This window comes from Arctopsyche grandis, chromosome 12 (genome assembly GCF_051622035.1).
Source record: "Arctopsyche grandis isolate Sample6627 chromosome 12, ASM5162203v2, whole genome shotgun sequence".
Taxonomy (NCBI): domain Eukaryota; kingdom Metazoa; phylum Arthropoda; class Insecta; order Trichoptera; family Hydropsychidae; genus Arctopsyche; species Arctopsyche grandis.
This window is the reverse complement of record NC_135366.1, coordinates 480,533-506,183: the sequence shown is the minus strand read 5'-3', so window position 1 is coordinate 506,183 and position 25,651 is coordinate 480,533. Positions and strand designations below refer to the sequence as shown.

The following is a 25,651-nucleotide window of genomic DNA, read 5'->3' as shown; positions in this document are numbered from 1 at the left end:
CATACATACAGAATACGGTATGATGAGCAGCTAGTTTTTATATATCGCATCATTAAAACAGAAGAGGAATATTTAATAATTGTAATTGAATTATGTATGGTGTGAAAAAAGCATAATGTTTAATTTATATTTCGCTTTGTTACCATCATATTTAACGTTACTTCAAGTATTCAGTATTCATTTTTTTTATATTGATATTTGTGGTAAAAATATTGTTATAAGATATATTTAAATAATGAGAAAAAAAAATAACAAAAAATCCTCCCCGGCGGGGAATCGAACCCCGGTCTCCCGCGTGACAGGCGGGGATACTGACCACTATACTACCGAGGACTTGTAGATTCGTATTCAAATATATGAATATACGCATCAAATAAAGATTGAGTAATCATTGTAATATAATAAATTATTATTATCCAAAAAAAAATTAAATAAATAAGTTTTTACTTGAATAAAAATACCAAATAATATTTCAAACGATAAATAGGAAAATAAAATATTAAATTATTGTACTAACGACACCTATTGAAATATTGCAAAATTGCGACACCAATTAAAATATTGCATATAAATGCCTATAGATGTCGCTATAACATTATACATATGTATTATTAATATATTATATTTAATGGATAGAAATACTATCTACATAAAACACGGATAAAAAGATTCTTAAGGTGAAGATACTGAGAATTTGAATGAAGTTATTATAATTGGGCACTTTGAATTCTTTGAAAACAAATTTCAACAGCTTACAGAAGAAGAATAAGAAGTTCATTGGTAAAAAATTTAGTTCATGAATTCATCAGGTAAAATTGGGCTAAATTTTTGATACTGGAAAAACTTTTATTATTAAAATTCATAGATGTCTCAATATGAACTATGTTTAATAAACGTAAAATGTAATTTATCATGTACTTAAGTGTTAAATTTATTAAAAACTTACAGAATGCCTGAAAGATATTCCATGACATTGGAAAAATATATATAGGTATAGAATATTTCAATTAATTATTTTATAGAAATATAACATATTGACGGAAAACAAATAACTTTACTTCAGTAAATAAAAATTTCTGTAAACGATGACAAAATAATTGTGCACATGATTGATGCTCGTTCTATCCAATAAGCAGATTTCAAGGTTTCACAAAACGTGAAAATGATAAAGAAATCATGAAAAAATAAAAAAAAGGAAAAAAACACTACCGACCTTGTATTCTTACGTCACGAGCTTAAATGCATCAAATCTGTACCAAAAGTCTTTCCGCACATGCAAATACAATACTGATTTGACAGAATATACCAGTTTTGGGTAATTGTATTTCCTTTTCCGGTGTCGATCGATCGGATCCGGCTCGGCAGGATGATGGATCGATGACTCCATCTCTTCGGCATGCGATCGATCAGGTTTGTCGATCCACTTTTACTGATCCATCCAAGGTTGTAAATGGTACTTCCATCGGAATTGGAACATCTTCGGCTCATCATTGACGATTTTACTGGCGTGAAAACGGATCTATCGAGTTGGCTCGACGTTTTGTGCTGCCGACTTGAGCTTTTTTATTTGTTTATATTAATTTATGTATCATTTATACGATAAAAACAAGGCGAAATGGTAGCAAAGCGTTTTACGAGTGGGTCGTTTTATGAATTATTTAAATGTTGACTTTTTTTAATGCTATAATAAATATAGTCTTGTTTTTAAACGGAGTCGTTTCACGATTGATGTACATATATGTTTGTTACGAGAATCGACTGCAAGTTTCGATTTATTTACTATTTATATAAATAATTATATTGCATTTTAAAAATAATACACATAGTACATATGTAGATATATAAAAAATATAAATGACCAAATCAGAAAAAAATGATTGCATTAAATGTTAACATAATTTATGAAAGTATTAAAAATCATTATACAGTATTAAAACTGCTTATAGAATTATCTACAGTATAAATTTAAATCTTAATTTCTTTCATAAATATTCGTTCATAAATGTGATGTGAAAAACCTGTTAAAGGTCATATTATTTGACTCCAAAAAGAGCTTATAATTTTAAAAGAGCTTAAAATTAAGAATTTAATTTTTAATTTTATCTATTTAACCAAATACTGAATTCTAAGAATATAAAATTTTCAAAAAACAAACTTGATTTAAACCCTTTAAATACTATAATATCTGTACCACCTGATTTTTGTTTCTAAAACCACTTTTTCAAAACATTTATATACTACAAAAATAAAAATCAAAAAATATTTTAATATCAAAATAAATGTTTTCCAAACCTTCAGGCTACTCTATAAAAAATTTCACGACCATATACCCGTCCAATATTTAAGAACCACCGATCGAACGCAAGCATACATATTATATAGGTACATTCCAAGTACATACACGCTTTCGTTATTTTATAAAAATTGTATTAAAAAAGTCGCGTGTTGGCCACCGCTAAATTTTTTTCCAGCTCACAAAGACTACCGGATGGTATACGGCCTCTAAGATCCCCCTACACGTTTCGACTGACCTTCAATAAATTATACAAAAAAAAAAATTACACACGCTCTCATATATGGAGCACTTGACCGAGCGATAATAATAATAATGATTGCGGAATTTGAGCGTGGTCAGTTTAATATAATTCATTGTATCCTAGAGCGGGTATTTAAATTTAAAAAAGACACGTCCACAAGGAGTCATCAACCTGAAAAGCCAGCGCTTAAGATTTGAAAAGCTTTGGAATTATGTATGCTCAAGGATATCCGGCTGCTCGAGATTGATCTATAGTACATAGATCCTCGTCACGCCGAGCACACACTATTATGCATGTGTTTTATAAATTAAACCGACCCTTACGAGTCTCGAGTCGACTTAGAACCCATTAAACGAATCGTTAAATGGATTTGAAGCTCGTGACATCAGTTCGAAGATCAACGAACCAGATATTCGCGAAGATCCGCACACAACCAGACCATCCTGTTATGACCGGTCGAAAAAATGGCCTAATAACAGATTACCCGTTTTTTCTCACTAGAGATAAATGTCCGATCTAATCTGGCCTAATTGGGGTGATGTAATGGCTATTTTTGCAGTTGTGGAATTTTCCTAGCAAGCTGGGGTGATCATCTTCATCTCAATTGCATGGATTTTATGCGAGTTCAAATTTGTAGCTTATTTTTTGACTAATTACACTGTTCGACAGATGACGACTTTTTTTTTTGGTTCTTTTGACTTTTGATTTGAACTGGACGACTACTTAGAGAGATTTGAAAGCTGAAAAGTACTACAAATGAAAGATAAAATACCCAACTACAGATTCCAATATTCATTTTGAACAGAAAATTGACAGATTTTGAGACATCGACCGAACAAAACCAACATAAAGAAAAATCACGCGATTTAAAAAACACATATCTACGAATCTCGAGCCAATCAACATTTTTTATTACCAGATTCGTGTTTACTGGGCATAGATCTATAAGAAAAGTTATGTCTCGTCTCTGAACCATTTTTCGTATCAAACAGTGTTATTGACAATATGATAATATTTTACAATTTATTTCATTGCCTTGTTACTAAGATTATTTAACCCGAAATGAAAGCCCGCCATGCTGAAAATTTCACCAACATTATTTAGAAATCCAATAGAAAGCAGGTATAAAAGTTGTAGTTAATCCAAACAAACCCTAGATAACAACCGACGAGGATTTCGTGTTTTGTAAAGGTGTGTTTAGACTCTCTAATATATCTTACAACTACATATATAAAATAAACAAAAGAAGTCTATTATTATAACCTTGACCCCGTAGGAATCTCACCAGCCAAGCTAGGCGTTGCACAATCAATTACATACTATATAAACCAGCGCATCATCCCCAGATGCCAGTGGGCTCCAGGAGCTCAACCTGTTCACTCCTCCGAAGCAACCATCTCATTCACCGTACATACAATTACACTCGTATCAACTGAGCAATAAAGATCCTCTTCAAAACACAAATGAGTTTTCATAGGTCGGGAAATGGTCGAAACCTATCGCCCGCCCTATAGGTTAGGTTAGGTTAACCCTGTGAGCGCTGACATCTTTTCTGTTGAAAGCCCGCCACGCTGAAAATTTCCAACTATAATTATTTAGAAATCCAAATAGACAGCAGGTATAAAAATTGTAGCTAATCCAAACAAACCCTAGATGACTACCACCGAGGATTTCAAGTTTTGTAAAGGTGTGTTTAAAGACTAAACTTTAGACTCTCTGATATATCTTCCAACAATATAAAATAAACAAAAGAAGTCTATTAATGAATGTATTTTTCCAAAACTAGTTCATTGTTGTTGAAATGCTCATAATAATGCTCACAATCTAAATACCAAGCCACAATCTAAAATATTCAGCAGTTAGGGATTTCCATCGAGAAATTCTGCTATGGTTATAAATTCAGAAATTCCGGTGCAAACCGGTCTTTTTAAACATTTATTACACGACCCATGTTCAATGCATTTTTTACAATGCTACCTGAAAAGGCTTAGCGGGTAGTATTCTTGTTTATTTTTTACATACTCAAAATACAACGCCTATCGGCGTATTTCAGCATTCAAAGGGTTAAAAAGTTTATTCAAACAATATGTTATAACAAAAAAAGGAAAAAAAATAATAGATACCTACTACATACACGAGGAATGTAAATAATGAATAAAATTTTGACCGATTGAAGTTTGCAGCTTTTTTCCCGGAAACTTTTTTATATAAACAAACCGTTGAATTTGCAGAAAAATTAACTACATATTGAAACAATTAACCAGCCTCAACTTCATAGGATTTCAATAGTCGTAGTTACATACATACATATATTACTATTCAATTAACTAACACTATTCAGACAATCCTCTCAGTAAGCGGATCTTCTCATATATAGATCGCACGATTACAGTCGTATTTTTCATTTTCAAGTCGTTTTTTGCACTACAATATTGTGATCTATGCATTATGTTATCGATTTACCCGGGAGGCTTTACTGATCTAATACTTGGCATACCTATTGATAGATATTTCACGAACGTCATCGTCGCTAACGAACTATGCATTGTACTTGAATACCATTTGAAATGCACATATGTAGCTACATATGTACTTCCAACGCAAGTTCAATACACTCGTAGATAGAAAATTGGACTTTAGGATGTAGATGAAAACATGTAATAAAAAAATAATAATAATGACCGGTTGCGTTTAAAATTGCGGCCATACATTCGGTCGATGTTCTACGCGAAATTTTGCACGATTATTTATTTAGAGCTAGAATAAAAAGGTCAAATGCCAATGAACAAAGGTAAAATCGTGACTTTTACGAAATGGCGGAAAATTGAATGCTCATTCTGTGCACATAAAAGGTTACGATACAATTTGGAATCAATTGAAACTTTCCTTTTCAGATGATTTACGACGAACGTGGCGAAAAAACGGACGATTATTAAAATCAACTTTTTCTTCAAACTATTCTTCAAATCGGTTCGGTGATTATTGGTCAGTAAGCGCTCGCCCAAAAGTCACTATATGTAAAATATCTATAACGGAACATCTGGCAGCACAATTCAAATTCAGCACACTTCCAATTAACACTTTTAAACGAAAACAAAATATAGTGTGGCCAGAACACTATCCCAATAAACATGTTTCAATAGAAAATACTCAATATAAAATAGTATTAACAGTGGGAAAAAATTCCAAGTGAATATACGTACTTTTGACTTTTGATTTGAACTGGACGACTACTTAGAGAGATTTGAAAGTTGAAAAGTACTGCAAATGAAAGATAAAATACCCGACTATAGATTCCAATATTCATTTTGAACAGAAAATTGACAGATTTTGATTCGTGTTCACTGGGCATAGATATATAAGAAAAGTCATATCTCGTCTCTGAACCAAAAAAAAAAATCGTCATTTGTCGAACAGTGTAATCTAAATACAAATAACTGCAAAAATCACGTTAACGGTAATATACAATTTGATAATAGAGCAATGTTGAATGAAAATATGTAAAATAGTTGAACAATATATCAAAGAAAATAAAGTAGGTACGTTCGACATTACAGGGGGGCGACTTATACGTGCAGTATTGCACGTAACCGCATGCTCGATTTGCAATGATTATTTGCACTAGATTCAAGGTGGTATTCAAATTAAATTGTTAAAAAGTTAAAGTTATATCGTATGTACATTCAATTTCATCGATTATAATATTCTAAATATTGTACAGGAATATTTTATGAAACTTTTGAAAGCGCCCGTATCTCCGCCGCACTTGTTGCGAAATCAATAGGTCACTTTTGTACTAATTTTGCACTTGTGCGTCACGATTGCCAATGGGTGGGTTGTCAAGTTTAAACGGTCGAAGCGATGTGACGTGTCCGTTTCGACATGTAAGAATTGTAAGTTGTAAAAATGGGTGCATTAGTTGTTTGTTGCAGACGTGAGTAACGGGCGAATGTTCGCGAGAGAGTCTTTTGTTTGATTCGATTCAAGATAGCGCTTTTCGATCTAAAGTAGAGGGCAGGCCAATAGCGTTGGCCAATGTTTGAACGTTTGAAAAAAAGCAGAAAATTGATCAAGAGCGTGAAAGGAACGATAGACGCCCGTATGGCTACTTGGTACGTGTGAAACAATTCAAATTCATATCGAAGTAGATATGTATTTGTAAATCGTTTTATTCCACTCATACAGAGTGATCCCACATTCGTATTAAATTCAGCGATAGTTTATAAGGAAAGAGTCGATACCTAAATTGATTTGTATACCAATCGTTATCAAGTTATAAGTACATATTATTAGGCGTCATACTGTATATTGCGCTACAGTGCTCAATCTATTTAGTGGATTGTGTATTGATGAAACTGCAGAAAGTGCAGAATAGATAGGGTTGTCAGATTTCATGCAAGTCAAACCGGGACACCCCCTCAAAAAAATAAAACCAGATCAAATAATTTTTAATTTACATTAAATAATTTAATTATATTAATTACTTAAATAGGAACAAAAGCAGTCATAAAAAAATAAATTAAAAAACACTAAAGTTTGTTCGTATGTTCGTATGTATGTATGTATGTTTTCCGATTCAAAGGATTCGAAGTTCCCGGGGGCATAGGCGCCGAGGGCGAAACCCTAGGGGGCGACGAGAGAGAAGCCATAGGGCTTTGCCCCCTAGGGGGCGCAGACCCTGGGGGTGTACATATATTTTTTTATAAGAGACTTACTATATATGTTAGTTTGTTCGTGACAAATGAGTATTCAAATAAATTTATATAAAATAAAACTATTCAAATAAATTTAATAAAATGTTTACTATTAGATTAGTCATGTTTAAGCGGTTTATATTACAAATACCGAGCGAAGCCGGGTAATAAAGCTAGTATAATATAAATCAACGAATACGAACAAAAGCAACCATAAACATCTAAATTAAAAAAAATATATAAACAAAAAAAAATACAATTTTTTTAATAAGTAGGTTTTTAAAATCTATATTTTTCATTAGATTTGGCCTTTTGCAAGATTATTTTGTTTGTGATTAGATAAGCATACATTTGGCAACAATTTAAATCATAGTTTTCAATGCATTTTAGAATACTTTCAACTTTATCCTCAGAAAGTCTATTTCTTTCATCTGTCATCGACTTTTTGTTCATAGTTTGTTACATATATTTTAATTCCGAAAAGTAGTAAACCGGGAAATTTGGGCGTCCCGAGAGGTTTGTTCAGGACACTGGGACACGAGACTTAAAACTGGTGACAATCCCGATTAATCGGGACGCCTGACAACCCTAAGAATAGAGCAATGTGTGCAATTTTGAATGTGAGTAAACGTTAGAATGTTAGAAGTGTGTCAGATTAATTGAAATGGTTGGATATTAGAAATAGTCTTAAATTCAAAGGATTCGAAGTTCTCGGGGGCGTAGACGCCGAGGGCGAAGCCCTAGGGAGGGGGGCAGACGCCGAGGGCGTACATATAATTATTTATAAGAGACTTACTATATATGTTTCTATGTTCGTGACAGTCAATTTAATAAAAAAAAAAACAAATAAGTATTCAAATAAATTTATATAAAATAAAACTATTCAAATAAATTTATTAAAATGTTAACTATTACATTAGTCATGTTTAAGCGGTTTATATTACAAATACCGAGTGAAGCCGGGTAATACAGCTAGTTTATTATAATAATCCTTATATTTAATTATTATTATTTATATGTTGTGTGAATTATATTCTGTACATATAGTTAATTATTTTGTTTCTTTTCTGTTATATTTTTGACTATTGTGGCGCATTAAGAATTCCTGTAATGCCACAATGGTTCAAACTCTAAATGAATAACTATGTAAGTAAATAAATACTAACCGTTTTTTTACAGATTTGAATATATGTTCTTACCGTTTATTTTTACGTCATTACATAATTATTATAAGGCCTAACAGGTAACCCCAATGCGCCTTCCTGGCCAGAAGCATTGTGCATAATTAACATCCACAAAGACATCTATGGTCAAAATTTTGTAAATTTGCAGTATTTTTAAACAATTCAACGAAATCCAGTAAATAAATACATATCAAAAAAAAACATTTTATGGTCAAATTTGTAAATTTCCAACATTTTATACAATTCAGTGAAATTTGATATTGCTGAAAACTTGAGATTTGCGAGGAAATCGGCAATCTGTTGGAACCGTTTTAATGAAAACCTGATAAATTGGCAAAATCTGATAGGACACGATTGACCTGGAGTCACGAATCCAAGGTCTGGCTAGCAGGAACCAGTGGGATTCAAACCCATGACCACTTTCTTCAAAGCATTATGTACTAACTACCAGTCTATTCTTCTGGTTATATATTATTTATTTATTTTTAAAGTTTGGACCATTGTAGCATTACGGGAATTCCTAATGCACCACAATGGTCAAAAACATAATTATATATCAAAATAACTGACCAAATAATTATGTATATATCACAATAACTGACCAAAAGTTACTGAATAATTAAACACAGGTCATTCAAGTACATAACATATGTATGTAGGTATTATATGTATGGAAAACACGTGTACCGCTTATATTTACTGAAAATTTTCAAGTCAAATAGCAAATGTTATGATAATAAATTAAAATAAATACGAGCGAATAAATAATTTTGTATATTCTTAAATTTAATTAGCGGAATATTTAAAAATCGAAGAGGTAAAACAAAAATGTTTGCTTTTGAAAGAATCTGGCCACCATTTACATATGAATACTTTGAACGGTTTGTGTGTGCAATTTTTCGAGATTTACGAGTGTAAAGTGTCAAAAAATATATATCTCGCAATGCGAGAACATTATTCATGTTGTGAAATTGTGCAAACAATAGCGGAAAATTTTACAATTTAATTTGTAAAAACGTACGATTCACAAAGTTTCGTCAAAAACGGCAGATGAGTTTCGCACAAAACGGTCATTTTATAAACCCATCATTATCATTACAATTTCGTTCACGAACTCTACCTATACAATCAATGACGCGAGGCGGGCAATCATCTATCGAAACTTTACTACAACTATGTAATATAAACATGCATATTATTACTAACCGAGTGTGTTTTGTATTCGATTAGTTCGTTAAAGTCAATGCGAAACGCAAGTGGGTATAAATATTATAGGTATTTATTTTTTTAACGTACTCGGTTTATTCTCGGTATTTGGATTTGTTGTTTATTTTTGTCCAAGTCCAAGACAAAATGGTAGACAGCATATTGAAATGATTCGCTTTGGATTTAAATCACGATTTTCCAGCAAATGATGTAATGCAAGTAATCGCTTCAACATGATCGTGTTCCATGTACATATGCTGAACGCTTTTGTCTATAAAAGCAATGACAATCGTTATCGAATTCTATTCGAAATGTATAAATCTAACATCTTCATAGAATACAGACTCCTAAACTGTGGGTCGTGACCCTTAGAAGGTCATTAAAGTTTTTCTAGGCGGTTGCAAAATATGGGTACTATTTCAAACGATATGTTTATCAAAACAAATCATTTGTTCCTTCAAACAAATTTAGCCTAATTAAGGATTGTTTTTTTTTCAATAAACGCAAGTTAAGAAACGTATATAAAAAACAAATCTCTACATAAAGGTTTTATTTTATATAAAACTTGCCTGCTATCACACTTTGAACAATGTTGAGAATCCGTGCCGTAGAAATACAATCAATCAAAGGATAAATCATAAAGTTTTGCCTGTTGTTGTTGTTTATTAAAAATACGAGTATAAGTTGTATTTTGAAACAACAATTATTAGCAGACTTTTCCTTTGTTATTATTTTTATAAAGCCTAAACACAAAACAAAAAACGAAAATATTTCAAATTACATTCCTTACCAATCATGTTTTGTTATATTTTTTCAAGAATGATTCTTCATTGTTGAAAGTTTTCCTTGTAGAGTTCACGCTCCCGTCGAGTGTTTGAAAAAATCTGAAATTGTAATCCAATATGTCGGTCAATATTGATCGAGAAAACATGTCGACATTGACCATTCGACCATTGTAATAATAGGTGTATAATAACAAACATTTGTTTTCGGACATTGCTCTTTTTAAATATGAAAGTACGCACTCTATCATTGTTGATATGTATATTTATCGATAAATCTTTAGAGTAAGTAATGTGTTTATTGATTTACAGCATTCGTGCACTAAAATTTCAAACTTCCGTTTCCGGACACGACTGCAAAAACGTCCTTGGCGACAAAAGGAAACCAAACGGCATTGCCCAATTCGACTACAAAGCGGATCCGTAAGTATGCAAACGTCTATTTTAAATACTTTGATAAAAACAATTTGAAAATGACGTACAATTTTTGAGAAGCTTAGAATACATTCTTGAACGAATTCATTCCGGTTTTTTCCAGTCCTTTAATTAGTTCAATGCTTCTCAATCTACATACATACATATATGTATCTATCCATAGGTATTCTATAACATTATATTATTTGGATTCGACTTTTGTATTATTTATGTGGGTATTTTTTCACTTTGAGCTATACGCTGACACTATATCTAGGTACATATGTATATCAATTAATAGATTTTCGTTGTATGTCAGCGTACAGCTCAAAGTGAAAAAATACCTACATAAATAATACAAAAGTTGAATCCTAATAATATAATGTTACTACATACATACATAGTGTTATACTCAGTGGTGTAGTGCTAAATAAAAAAGAACCAGGGCGGTGTTTAATTTTTATTCACTTAAAAAATATATATCCCCTCTTTTTTCATCACTTAAATATATATCCTAATATTGGTAGTTAAAATATTTATAAAAAAAATCAAATGCTAATTAACAAATATTTATATTTCCTAAAAACTTCATAATAATAAGTAACATAATAATAACTATATAAAAGAAAACAAAAATATAAAAAAGTTATTGAAAAAGAAGAATTACAAAAATCTTCAAGTTTAAAAAAGACTTCCCGCTTGTTTTCAGAATTTACTACATTGTTGGGAAGATTATTTTAAACTTTAACCACTCTGTTTGAAAAGAAGGAATCTCTGATCAATTTATTCGATTTTACTTTTTGGAGTCTGATAGTGTGACCTCTAAGATGAGTGTTTTCATTGAACGTGATGGGTTTGGACATAGCACAATTATGATGATTGTTTATTATTTTAAAGACTTAAATTAAGTCACCTCTTAGTCTTCTTATCTTAGGTGATTAATATGAACCAAAATATTTTTAATATTATATGATCATTGTATAAGAATACAATCGGGTCAATTCACTTATAAAAATGTATCCCAAGTTGTTTATTGTGTGTTTTTGAATGCATTGTGCAATTTTTAACGATGCCCTTGCCCATCTTGCGAGTAATATAAACAAACAGAGAAGTTTTTATCGGACATACATCAAGCATCAAATACGACTGAGGCTAACATTATTTAGGATTGTCTGTGGACAATCGTCACTTGACAACAATATGACGCCTAAAGCCAACTATTATTATAAATTGTCTTGAGATATACTCGGTTATTTTCCAACCCGTTGTCTTCTCGCTTGCTGTTCAACTCTCTTGTTAGAAGTAAACTTGAATATAATGCGATTGTGTGGAATCCGCATGAAGCAAATTGCTCTCTTATAATTGAAAAAGTGCAAAAAGCATTTCTTCGTTTTCTCTATAAGAAAGAGTATGGGTACTACCCATATCTCTACCCCACTCCTTTCCTTTTGGGCATGCTTGGGTATAATTCCCTTGAACTTTGGAGGAACTTCTCATTAATTCGTTTCGTTCTCCAGCTACTGCGTGGTAATACGTCATGACCGTTGTTGTTGCAGCAGTTGGGACTTTGTGTCCCTAATAAGTATGTACGTGGTAGACATCATCATTTGATGGTTGTACCTCCTGTTCGCACAGTTCTTTTTCGAATGGCTCCAATTCCAAGAGCTATTCGACTTCTCAGTGAAATCGTTGCTGCCGTGCTTGAATGCGATATTTTCCACCTAAGTGAGCGTAGATTATCGGATATTATTTTAACATATTTATCTGGTAACATATGTATGTATGCTCATCATTATTCTCTTAATTTGAATGTGATGTATGTATGTGTGGAATTTTAATCTACTCTCTTCCATTTGGGCCTCGCAGGTATGTTTTGTATTTGTAGCTTGTTTTTATTTATCGGAACAGGCTGCAGGTGCAAGACATTCCCTTCTTTGGATTTTTATTTTAATTATTATTGTTGCGTAGGGGTGGGTGGAGGATCCAAGTAAAAGGCCAAAGTCGTTTCACAGCATTTATTGATGATTAAGGAGATACACGCACTGGCAGTGCTCAGACCAGAATGCCCTGATATCGCCTTAAAAGGGATAGATCTCTCAGGACATCTTCGACGTCTAATTTGTTTACCTATTGTTATGGTCACGTACGCATATATCTTCCCACGACGTTCTGTCCCACGATACAGGTCAATTCTGAGAAAGGATTAATAGCGGTCATTGTTTAGCCTATATGCACTTAGAGTCTAGATATAATCCTGGAAGTAAGTGCAAGCACTTAGTTAACCCGTTAACAGATATCCGTTGATCCTAAGTGCAAGCACTTAGTTAATCCGTTAACAGATAATCCTTGAACGGTCACACGGTCTCTGGGATTCTATTCGCTTAATCCGCGGCGTACGTAACATTATTATTAAGTTTTTTATGATTGTGTTTAATGCTGTATTATTTTTTACTATTCTTTTTTTTGTATCTTAATTTTTTGCTTTTATTTTTTGTTCTATATATTAATTATTACATACCTCCTTTAGGTTTCACATGGCTTTCGTGTCATTTTTATCTCTTAGCCGATCGTTTTCATACTTTGCCATATTGCTCATTTTGGTCATCAATACACGTTAATGTATCGTCTGCCATTACGTTGGAGATAAAATGTCGTATACAACGCGTTTTAAACACGCGGAAAGTAAATCTCCCTGACGTTTAATAAGCGTTCGTCCCGTATCTTCCAACCTGTTCGCCTTGATATGGCGATATAAGATTTTAATTGTTTAAACGACTATAATTCACTCTAATAATATATTAATTAATATATTTTATGAAATTTGCTCTATTGGTTCTCGTTATCTCGAATATATAAATATTTATAGTTTTAACTCTCATAAATTTCAAATTTGGCGTGTAGCTTCTTGTAGGGTAATACACGATATATATTGATTTATGGCCAAAGATGTCAAATCTGACATTTCACGGCTAAAAGTATATCTCTTCACGGAGTTTTATCTGCGAGATAAGTATTCAATAAGAAGTTATGTTGTATCTAATTGTTAATATGATTTACAATAAGATTACATACATTTAGTTTTTTACAATAAGCTCACATACATACAATTATTTTTTTATTTTTTGTTTTCTCCCTCTATTATTTTATTATGTAGGCCATTGTGGCGCATTAGGTTCTTCCTGTAATTTATTTATTTAATAGTTTTGGACCATTGTAGCATTACAGGAAGAACCTAATGCGCCACAATGGCCTACATTTGAAAAATATATAAAAACAAGTAAACTGTAAATAAAGGAAAAAAGCAAAAGCAGAAAACATGGTAAAATAAAATAATAAAAAAAAGTAACAAAAGGAAAATAATACATCATTCAGAGAGAAAAAAAAATAACAAAAGTGTAAAAATTAAAAATAAAATCCATAAATCCCATTCTTTGTTTACACTGAACAAAATTAAAATAGTATATAAAAATGTACAAAGGAGAAAGAAAAAGTAAAATAAAATAAAACAAAATATGAATAAAAAATAAAATCACAGCGAGGCCCAAATGGAAGAGAGTAGATTAAGATTCCACTCATTCATCACATTCAAATTAAGAAAGTAATGATGAGCGCAGGTTACCAGATAAATAAATATGTAATGCCACAATGGTCCAAAACGTTAAATAAATAAATGTATAACATTTCTCTGGTCAGGACCTGGCCCGACTACACCACTGGTTAATTCTAAATATTTTATTTCTGATTGCCATTACAGTCTTTGGTTTATGTTTCCTAATGCTATAGAAGATTTAGATTAATTTCAATTTTCCGCTGTGAAGTGTTCCGTCAATGTTTTTACAGCAAGTTTGAGATTTCGTTTGTAAGAATTGAATGAGAACATGCCAAGAAACTTAGAGCCACTTACGGCCCATCCTATACATCGGACCGAAGTGCACCCATCCACAGTTCTAGACCTACCCACACCTCCAGCAAACGGGCGATTGATTCTAAACGCGAGAGTGGACTTTTGAGATGACGTCACGACCGGCACACTCCCCTCCACGTCGACCAGCGACTGACAAACACACACTTAAGTCTCCTAGGAGTGTGTGTGTGTTTGTGTGGCCAACGAGAGCCAGCCGAAGACTTTCTCTTGGCGTGTTGCGGTGTCGATGTCCCGCAATCGACGGTTTCTCCAGTGCGCGCCGGACGCCCGCGGAGACATCGACGCGCGGGTAGACGCCAAACCAACGCGACACAAATGTGATTATTTTTTCACCGACCGACACAAACCACCCCTACCGAAACGACTCAAAAAATTCACACACGACCCCACCCACCGATCGTGTGCATTTTTAAACATTTTAATTTCACCACCGCTACGTGCGCTTCCGTACATGCCGAATCGTAGATACGTACGCACGCGAGTGATTTCTATCGCGTTATATTATTATACAACCGTGTGACAAAAGTGTGTATTTTTTATTATTATTGTTGTGTGTGTGTGTGTTTTATTGAAGCATATTATGTTAATGTTTGAAAAGAAGCACACTCTGTTGTTGATAAGGTCATTCTAACTTGTTTATATATCTATGTATATATTTTCGGCAGAAACTGGTAGTCGAAGATGGCTGTGATAAATTTTTCGTCAATTTTTCCATTTCAATTGAACATTTCCTATGCATATATGTATAATAGTGTAGATTCAACGAACGTAGAATTGCGGAATTCAATTAAATTTTAGTTTTAGTAGAACAAAAATTCAACATCTAAATTTTATTGATAAAATTTTTAATTTTAATTTTAATAAACCCCAATATGACACTGAGGCCAGATAATACATAAATAACACACCTTTTATATAAACATACATACCTACATATAGTAAAATATATAAAAACACATTAATTTTCATTTAAAAAACATTCACGTGCTAGCCAAATTATACTTCAATTGAATTCATTTTTATACTAAAGTAAATTTAACGAATGTATTTGTCATTGGTTAAAAATGTAAAAAAAAACACATTTGAATTACAATATAATTAAATTGTTTTAGTATCATGATGTTAAAGTGTTTAAGAATACAAAAAATTGACGGATAATATTTTTTACATTTCAATTTAATGTTTCAATGCGTTATATACCAAGTGAAGATTGTACTGCCGAAGTAAAATATAAAATCGTGCGATTGAATTACTGTATCTGATTAAAACAAACAAAATCTGTTCAGTAAGTGAATATATTTTTAAAAATTTGTTCGAAAAAGATCGATTCTACTGCTCGAATGTGTCGTATATAAAATAATAATGGCTAATTTACGCAATTAGGTTAATGCAACGTGAGCATATTATAAAATTGACAAGCGACTCGTTGAGTAATCCGAATTTGTCAGTCAGTCTACCTACATACACTTAGACGTGCACTTGTTATTCAAATCTATATTTAATATTAGCAAAAAAGGCTAAATTATTAACAACCAAACATTGCCGTTGGTAAAATTTTACAATTATTATTTTTGCACAGTGAATAGAAAGAGTGAGTGTCCATGTTTGTTATGACGATAATTTTCGCTGGGAAAATTCTTCGCTCTTCTTCACTTTTACTTTAATTACAAAATACACCCACGCACACACAGACAGACAAACATACGGACAGACGGATGGACAAACGTTGTATAATTGTATAATGGAGACGAGCGAGTGCGAAATTCATCGAGTTGCGCAGCTTCAAACGGTCCGTACCGTAAGCAATCTAATTGCGATTTTTATAAACACATTTTAAATGTTGCGAAATGCACTTCTTAAACTGCAATTTTATGCAATCGGATTACACTCGGTAGTGTATTCTTCACTATTAAGACACATTTGAATGATTCGCAACGGTGTAAATGCAATTTTGATAGCGTTAAATGTGTACTTTATGTTGTACAACTTTTTACATTTAAGTACGATAAAAATTGGTCAATATTTCAAAAAAATTCATTAAATAATAAATTCGAATGTTTTTGTAATAATTTTGCATTTTTATCATATTAAAAATCGTTATAATTTGAAACAAAATATTTCATTGAATAAATATAATACTTTATATATGCATTCACTTGCATGTTTAAATTTTATATTAAAATATAATACAAAAAATGTAGGTATGTTTTAAGTTATATAAGCGATCGGTAACCTTTATTATGAAAAAAAAATACAAACCAAGTTAATAGATAATTTTAGCGACTCATCAAAAAGCTTTGAATTTTATTTGTACTTCCTATGTTTTGATGCATAAATAAGCTCCGCTGTTCAATATTTTTAGATACATTAAATTACTTTTACGTTTATTAAATTTCAATGTTAGTTTGTATAAATATATTCCTTTCGTTATAACATTAAGTGTGTAAAATTAAATTAAAACCATTATAATATGATAGATATGTAAGGAAACAATCATCCAAAAATGCTACTGGTTAAAAGCTTCCTGAATCGCTTCGTGATATTTAAACGATTATTGCATGCGAAAATTGCGCAAGGTCAACACACACAAATCTTTGTATCAATGGAAGTGTAACAGAATTCAACATTGGAACATTGATACATATGTACATATGTACCTGTACCTATAGATGTTATAAATTGTACGTAAAATATTCGACGTTTGGCAATCGATCTAATGTTTAATTAACGGCGTTTCGACAGTGAAAGTTTCAACGACCGACCGCCCGTCGGTTCATAATTAAATTCATAACATTGTCGGTGGATAACGATTGAAATCAAATCTGTGTATACGATGATTAAAACGTGTAGACGATTAATTGGGAATGTTCGCTTATGTGCATTTTGGCGCGTGTTGTACTGTAACTTATGTACATATGTGTAATGTCGTACGAAAGTCCGTGTAATGTTGTCCGATTGCGATCGTTTAAAAGTGAAATCAAGGTTGTTTTCATGTAAACTGGCGTAATTAGCGCCCCCATGGCGGGTCATAGACGTGCCAAGGAAAGCCTTGAAATTTACTCAATTTTTACAGGCTATTTGACCTATCATATCATACAGTATCTATATATTTTTGATTTTTTAAATATGAAACTGACTAGTAATACGCACGATTTAAATAGTAATTGTATGTAGATAGACTTTTATGAATAGAATTAATATTTGACAAGTCTAAGTTCAATAAACTTTTAAACAGTACCTAAATTAGTCCAAAATAACTTAATAGTATTTTTTATGAAAATGTTTTTTATATGAAATCAACTATTATATAAATTATGATACGTGCGATTTGAAAAGTAATGGAAAGAAAACACGCAAGATTATTAGCAAGTTCTGTTTTTACCTTTTCAAGTTTTTGTTTTTGATATGAAAGCGTCGTTAATTTATAATATAAATATCTATAGAAAATTATTATAATATACTGCTTAGTACGTGACCTTATTATATGTAAAATGTTTTGAAATCCAAATTCATACCACGTTTATTCAAATTTTGTTATTTTTCCGTGAATTTCAACAGTGCCTATTTGGAATCGTTAAATTTATTTAATCGAAATGTTCAATGTGGTGCATCCATTTAGGAATATATCGGAAACGTTTATTTAACATTAATTTATTTCTTGCTTTGCGTAGAGTTTCATATTTTTGTGTAAAATCTTTATATTTAGATTACACTCAGCAACAAAAAAAAAATAACCGGAGCGGAAACTTATCAATGTTTAATAAATTTGACCCGTTGAATTCGAATATGACAATAATGTTAGCTTGCTCTAGTTTAAGAGATATGAGTGTTTAAAAATATGTGCAATTTTTTACAGATTTTTGACGTTTGCAGTCTAAATTTAGTTCAAAATCTAGTATCGCTGTGCCAAAAGTAAGCATTGTAATCAATAATCAGATGTTTTTTCTATTGATTGTGAATTTATATTGCTTGGAAATACTTATAATTAAGTATTTCCAAGCAATATATATTAACTTTTGGCACAGCAATATTAGATTTTGAAAAGACTACAATAGCCAAAAATCTGTAAAAATTGCACATATTTTTAAACACCCATATCAGCAAGCCTTTTTGTCATATTCAAATTCAACGAGTCAAACTTAGTAAAGATTGATTAGTTTCCACTCCGGTAAGTAAAAAAAAATGGGATTTTTTGTTGCTGAGTATTATTTTTATGACTGTTATATGCACATACGAGAAAACAAGGAAAAGATTTTATTATAATTTTTTGTTGTATATATGTTTATATTTCATTTCAGCAGCTACATATTACAGTAGGTGAAGTCTAAATCTCGATTCTAGATAAAAGATGATTTGAAATTTTAGTTGGCCAAATACATAAGTCTTTCAAACACATATTGAGAGCATATGGAGTGTATTAGCCACGGTTTAAAAACTTATCGTTATAATATTCGCATAAACGACCGCATACACACGAATGTAAAACTTGAATAGTTTAATTTCGCCAACGAAAAGTGCAAATTGTACCGTGTCAATCCGCAAATTCGAAATGTCAATCAAGTGACACCGTACAAAACGCTCCTTTTCAATCACCAAACGAGCTGTGATCGAAATATTGGGTGAAAGTCGCTCGCAAATTAGCCGATCGACATTTCGCATTCGACAGATCGATCGACGGATAAGAGGCCCCATTATGGGATGTGTGGCTTTTTCAGAATAAAATAAATGGCGGGAAAAATCGGGTTGATGTCCTCGCACTTTTTACCGCTAAGAGTCATCGTCCTGGCGTCATGTCAGTGGCGTGAGGAGCGTCTCTTTAGAGGCGTATGTTACGCCGTGACGGATCGCCACTGACGGTGAAAGCGTTCTGAAACGACACGTGACGCCTCCATTCAATTCGTGCTCATCTCAAACGCAATTTTTGCCAGGATTTATATTAAAAAGTGTCACGCACGATCGAAATGAAACTTCCTAGCTGTTCGTACAAACCCTAAAAACGCGAGGGGGTAGCGATGCAGGGCGTGCATTCGAAATTTTAATCTTAAATCTTGCGGCGAATCACATCTAAGAAAGTTTATATGGCTAAATGACCCTTGCTTTTTTTTAATCCACTGTAAACTTATAATAATATAGTCACTAATTCATATAAGACATTGGGATTTATTTGCCGAGTTGCAAAGCCCTTTAATACGAACCAAACTGTTATAGAGCAATATCAGAGTATGCGGATTCTTAATATGGAGTATGCTTCAGTCATATGGTCTCCTTATTACTTAACCCATATAGATCATTTAGAGACAATTCAGAAGCGTTTTCTGCCCATAAGATTGCTGCCAACTTATAGTGACACTCTCTTTTTTCATGATCGCTACTTTGTTTCATCGCAGAAGGGTTTCTGATTTGTTACTTTTATACAAGATTGATCCTTGACACATCTTTTTTGAATGAAATTAATTTTAACGTTAATGCCCGATTCACCAGATGTAGAAATCTGTTCTATACACCAATTTTTCATAACAACACTTCATTTAATATTACGCCGTCTTTACGATAGTATTGAAGATCGTCCCGACATTTTTGCTGACTCATTCAGTACTTTTAGGAAATAAAAATTGGTTGAATTTTGCTCATTATATGTATATGGGGAAAATTTTGGTTAAAATTGATTTTTTTTATTTTCTATAAGCCAGTGCTGTGTCATCCTGCGGGTTTCTGACGGTTTCCAGAAACCCATTGTTAAATATTCGAAGTTTCCGGAAACCCGTTGTTTCAATTATAAATTTTTCGTAATTTTTGTTAAACATGCTTCCATTTAGAAATAATTAATTAATGAATTTATAACTTAAATACAGTTTGCGTATTAATTATTTAGGAAAGACTTAAATAAAGATGTCCAATGCATTATTCAATAAAATTTAAGTGAACATTAAGATTATTCAAGCATTCAAATTTCACTTGTGCCGGAAAATTCGTATAATAGAGCGAAGCACAATTTTATTTTAGAAGTAAGTTCCCAAAAAAACAATTAATATTTAAATATTTTTACGTATTTATATAAGATTTCATTTATTGAATTTACTTAAAGTTATGTGCATTTTAAATATTGAACATATGATATAAAGGTATTAACATAAACTCGATGAAATACTCGAGGTCTGAATTTAGTATACATATACATAATTCGAACAAAATTATTCGAATTTTCTCGTCTTCGTACTTTAGAAAAGACAGAAAAACGGCACATGGACAGAAAATCCGATTAATTTATCCCATTCCAGGGTCACTGACAATTTATAGCCTCATCATATCGCTTTCTGTTTAGTCTTAATTTTCAAAGTCCCAGATTTGTCATTAAGCTAAAATATCCATTATTTACGCAATTCAATTCTAGCAGCGCTTTTTATTCAATAAATAATAGTTATCCAATAAACAATAAGTATATAATTCGGGGAAAAAATTCCCCTACGGCGCTTATAATCATATTCCATAAGAAATATACTGTCTAATTGTTCTATTTTGAATAGGACATCCATATTTTTGGTATATCTTATTGATTTCGTATAAATTCTATTAGCATTGGCATGTCTCGATGGAAAAATTCTCCAATGGTATTTTTAAAATTTTATTATAATATATGTACATATATTTTTATAATATATGTACATATATACATTATATTTTGGTCCTCCACAAATATATTTATTATATATTTGCACAAAAATAATATTATATTTGGAAACCTTTTGTTTGACACCACTGTATATAACTAAGCAAGTTCCACTATACATACATATGTATATCATTCAAATATTACACACACGCACACATTATTCAATTGTATAAATAAAAAATGTAAAATTTTTATTTAAGCTCCTAGTGAAAAATATGTGATCGATCGAAGTGTTAAAAGTGTTCCAAAAAAATATTCAGCCAAACATAACAAAGTGAGTGTGGAATTTTTACAAAAAAAAAACAAGCACAAATAGAATTTAAATAAAAATGGCGATCAGATCATTCCATCGTCCGCCATGTCTGTCGATTGCTGAAAGCTTCCTGAAAATGAACAGTTTAGTGTTGATCGTGTCTTTGCTGTTCCTGACGACTATCGAAGGTAAGTCCAAATTTAATTTCTCATACAATATAAGCCATAACCTAGATTTACAAGATTTGGTTAGTCGCAATGCGTCCTACATGCATTGCAGATCTACACACATATAGTGAAAGTTATATTTAGTGGCAAGTTGCGGTAAAACGACGTTAACCGAAAGTGAAACGAGAATTGTAACGGGGCCTTTGGACGTGTCGCCGTAATAGACGTTCAATTTCACCGCGACACACATTTTGATGACATCCGCATGTTGAGAAGCGCTGTTTTTAAAATCGAATTCAACATTTTGTTGGCAGTGGACGGCTAAACTTGAATTTACTTTTCTCAATACAAATGGATTCAATATACATACATATATCTTATTAATCATTTTATACATCAACTTAAAAAAGTCTTAGTCCTATAGCATGTTTTTGACTATTTTTGTATTAAAAAATAACGACAAGCATCAACATGCAAATGCACATAGGTAAGGCCGACAGGCAACTGCATGACTCAATAGCCACGCGCCAAAAGCGACGAAAACAACAATTCACGAAAATATAGCTGTCTCTTTCTCTCGCATTGATTCATCAATCAACAATAATATGCAAGCGAACAGTCTTTTAAACATGACTTATCGTTACCGCCTTTAAATCATACTTTGGAACGTAGAAATGTATAAATGTATTTTTTTTTACGATGTACCCCTTTTCTAAATCGTACAAAATCTATAAAAATAAATTTCTTGTAGTTCATTCTAGGAATACAAAAAATATAGAGTGTATAGCTTTGAAAACCACATAGTTATTGGGAAAAATGTAAAAATTGGGGCACTTGCATACCCCACTTCGGTAAGGGAGGGTTAACGTGGAATAGAGCTCAGTGTTATTTATTTTACTTAAATATACTTAAAATCATTAAAAATCTAATATTATTCTTTAACGAACGGAATGCAGATTTTTACAGCAATGTTACTAATTTAAAGTACGTTCACTTAAAACGTTTTAATATCCTGAGAAATTTCAACACAAAGAACTTTTTGCGAATTCAATACATTTTTTAACGACGTTAAACTTTGAATCGATCCATTTTTTGTTTGAGTTTTTTTTCAAACACGCACCTAATTATTATTTTTACATAAATATATGCGGTTAATTAGTGAGAAGCTCAAGGAAAGAAACCACTTCCTAGTTTGACAAGCTATGACTTTGTATTTTACTTAGTTTGTATACATACATATTATGACTTATATTAGTGAAAATAAAATGTAAACGTTTGACTTGAAGACCCGAAAGCGATAAATGCACTTTTTTATGAGGGTGTTTTATCGGAAAATACGAGAACGATTTCGTACGAAAATTTAACGACCCGCCCACCAAAGTCGTATGGCCTGCTTTATATTTTTAATATCGATCGTTTTATCGCATATGCGTCTTTTATATTCGGACAAAATGTCAAGAGCATCTCAAAGGTTCTTTTTTTTCCTTATTTTTATTTTCTTCGACAAACTGTTAAAATGTAGGAATTTGGTCACGGTTTCAAGGTGACAAAATTGAATTTGGTCAATGGCGTGTAATTTTTGTATATTACATATACTTATGTATACACCTATGATATGTATGTACATATATAGACTATGAGTCTGCTTTTTTTCTCCCCATATATCGTTCTGAATGGAATCGTGCAAAAAAAATCTTATTATACGAGTTTTCCGGGTTGGTTGTTTGCTATGCTGTGTATAATGGAATCATCACACATGTGACTTTATTAAGCATACAAAATTGCATTTGATTTTAATCAAACTACAATATTTTATAAAATAAGATCACATGTAAAAATTCCAATACAAAAAAAAATCAAGTATAAAAATGTGAACGCAAAAGAAGTGCATACAGAAAATCGCAAATACGAAAAAACAATGATTTTTTCATGTACAATATTCAGTTTTTGTTCAATCTTTAATCTAATAACAAAAAAAAAAAAAAAAAATTATTAAGGTTTGTCAATTTTGGTCAATTATAAAAGTATTTAGTCGAATATTGATTTGAATAAATGCATATGTTCATTGTTGCAATTTCGAACGACACGCTCAATGAAAATTTTGTTCGCCAACTATTTGATCAAATCAAATTTATTTAGCGTGCATGTTCATGTATATCTACATGCAATATGTATGTATGTATATCTACAGATCTTCCGGTTGTTTGCTTTAAACATCTGGCCAAAAAGACCAGTTCTTCTCCTGCTGTGGTGGTTGACAAATCGTCTGACCGTTTCCTCGATACACATATACGATAATAATCAAAGCCAATGACTCGTTTCGAGTGCTATTTATTTTTATTTTTATTATATTCGCACGAAAAAAATGTGTAATGCAAATTATCCTCTCGTATTAAAAATATAAGCATCGTTCATAATGATTAGCTAAGCTCGAAGTTTTTTTTTTATTTACGCATATATATATTTTTTTAAATTTCGGCACGTTTGAAACAATTAAATAAATTAATACATTGTATAGGTAATAAATAATGATTTTTTTTTCGTTGTTGTTTTAAAAACATATTATAATACGAACATCAGTGGAGGCATTCCGTTATTTGAAACGTTGCAATATTTCATCTCGATTATGTACATTTTTTCAAGATGAATATTAAGGATAATCTTTGAAATTATGTTTATTTTTGGATTCAAAAGCTTTGAATGTGCATATATTATAAAAATTGTAAAAAAAATAATTCAATTTAAAATCTCGTAGTTTTTATATGCACGTCAGATTCGACTATAATTTTTTTTCACACTCAAGAAAAACTTTGTTAAATTTAACGTACCTAAAAAGATTTATCTATCACCGTCTCTAAAATGTAATTAAAACTAGAGTTTTGATCAATTTATTGCGTATTTATACGTCCATAAAATTGATAACAAAAACATGCAAAATTCAGACATTGCCAAAAATAAGCAACGATTTTTTATACTATACATATTTATGTATAATACAGGTTATATATTTTTTTAATGAAATATTCCAAGCCATTCGAATTGTAAAAATTATATATATATAATTGTAATATTTTATATATACCTATACTTTCTTTTGTACGTATGTAAGTTGAGACGGTTTCGCTATTAATCGAAAACCGGTACCCTTAGTATACATATATTGAACCTGAATGTTAAGCATTCTTCACCTGCCAGGGTCACCAGGATTCTTAAGATGCACTGGGATCCCTAAGAAGAGGTGCACGACTTAATGATTAATACCTTATATAGAAATATTCACGCTTTCGAATCGAGATAGCAATTTTTTATCGAATGGAGATAAGGCAACGGCCCCAGTTAGCGTCAGCTAAAGGCAAATTTCACCGAATAATATCAACTGAATTCGGAAAAATTTCAAGAAATCTGCCTGTGGAAACATTTGGCTATTATATTATATGATTTATGTTTTTGTAACTTAATATGAAATATTTTATTTTGATTTTTTATCAAGAAGCGTAGGAATGTCTGTATCTCCGCCACTTTTGGCCAAAGTGGTGCCGCAATATGCGTATTGAAATTAAATGTTTATATATGTACATATGTACATAAAGTGTGTAGTTTTAAATAAAAGTTTTAATGTATATTTTATTCATTGAAATGAATATTGACGAGTATATATATGTACATATGTAGTAAGCAGTGTATTGTTCCAGAAATTGATATGGTTCCATAAAATATATTACGATAAATTTGGTTAAGATTTATATTAAGTGACCTGATATAAAGATCAAAGTTTTGAATATATGTATGTACATATGTCGTGTAGGATGTGTATTATAC

General features: G+C 31.5%; 2 protein-coding genes and 1 non-coding gene across 3 annotated transcripts in view; 1 reads left to right on the top strand and 2 right to left on the bottom strand.

Moving 5' to 3' along the window:
* LOC143920146 (basic helix-loop-helix transcription factor scleraxis-like) overlaps window positions 1-14,803 on the bottom strand; it is a 32,735-nt gene extending 17,932 nt beyond the window's left edge. The window contains exon 1 of the mRNA XM_077442863.1: window positions 14,775-14,803. The gene's annotated coding sequence lies outside the window, so the exon portion shown is untranslated. The remainder of the gene's footprint in view (window positions 1-14,774) is intronic.
* Window positions 262-333, bottom strand: TRNAD-GUC (transfer RNA aspartic acid (anticodon GUC)). The gene has a single exon. It is a non-coding gene; the product is annotated as a tRNA-Asp (tRNA).
* Window positions 14,804-14,993: 190 nt separating the features above from the next.
* Duox (dual oxidase) overlaps window positions 14,994-25,651 on the top strand; it is an 81,745-nt gene continuing 71,087 nt past the window's right edge. The window contains exons 1-2 of the mRNA XM_077441994.1: window positions 14,994-15,059; window positions 21,613-21,853. Coding sequence (XP_077298120.1) covers window positions 21,742-21,853 — 112 coding nt within the window. The 5' untranslated portion in view covers window positions 14,994-15,059; window positions 21,613-21,741. The remainder of the gene's footprint in view (window positions 15,060-21,612; window positions 21,854-25,651) is intronic.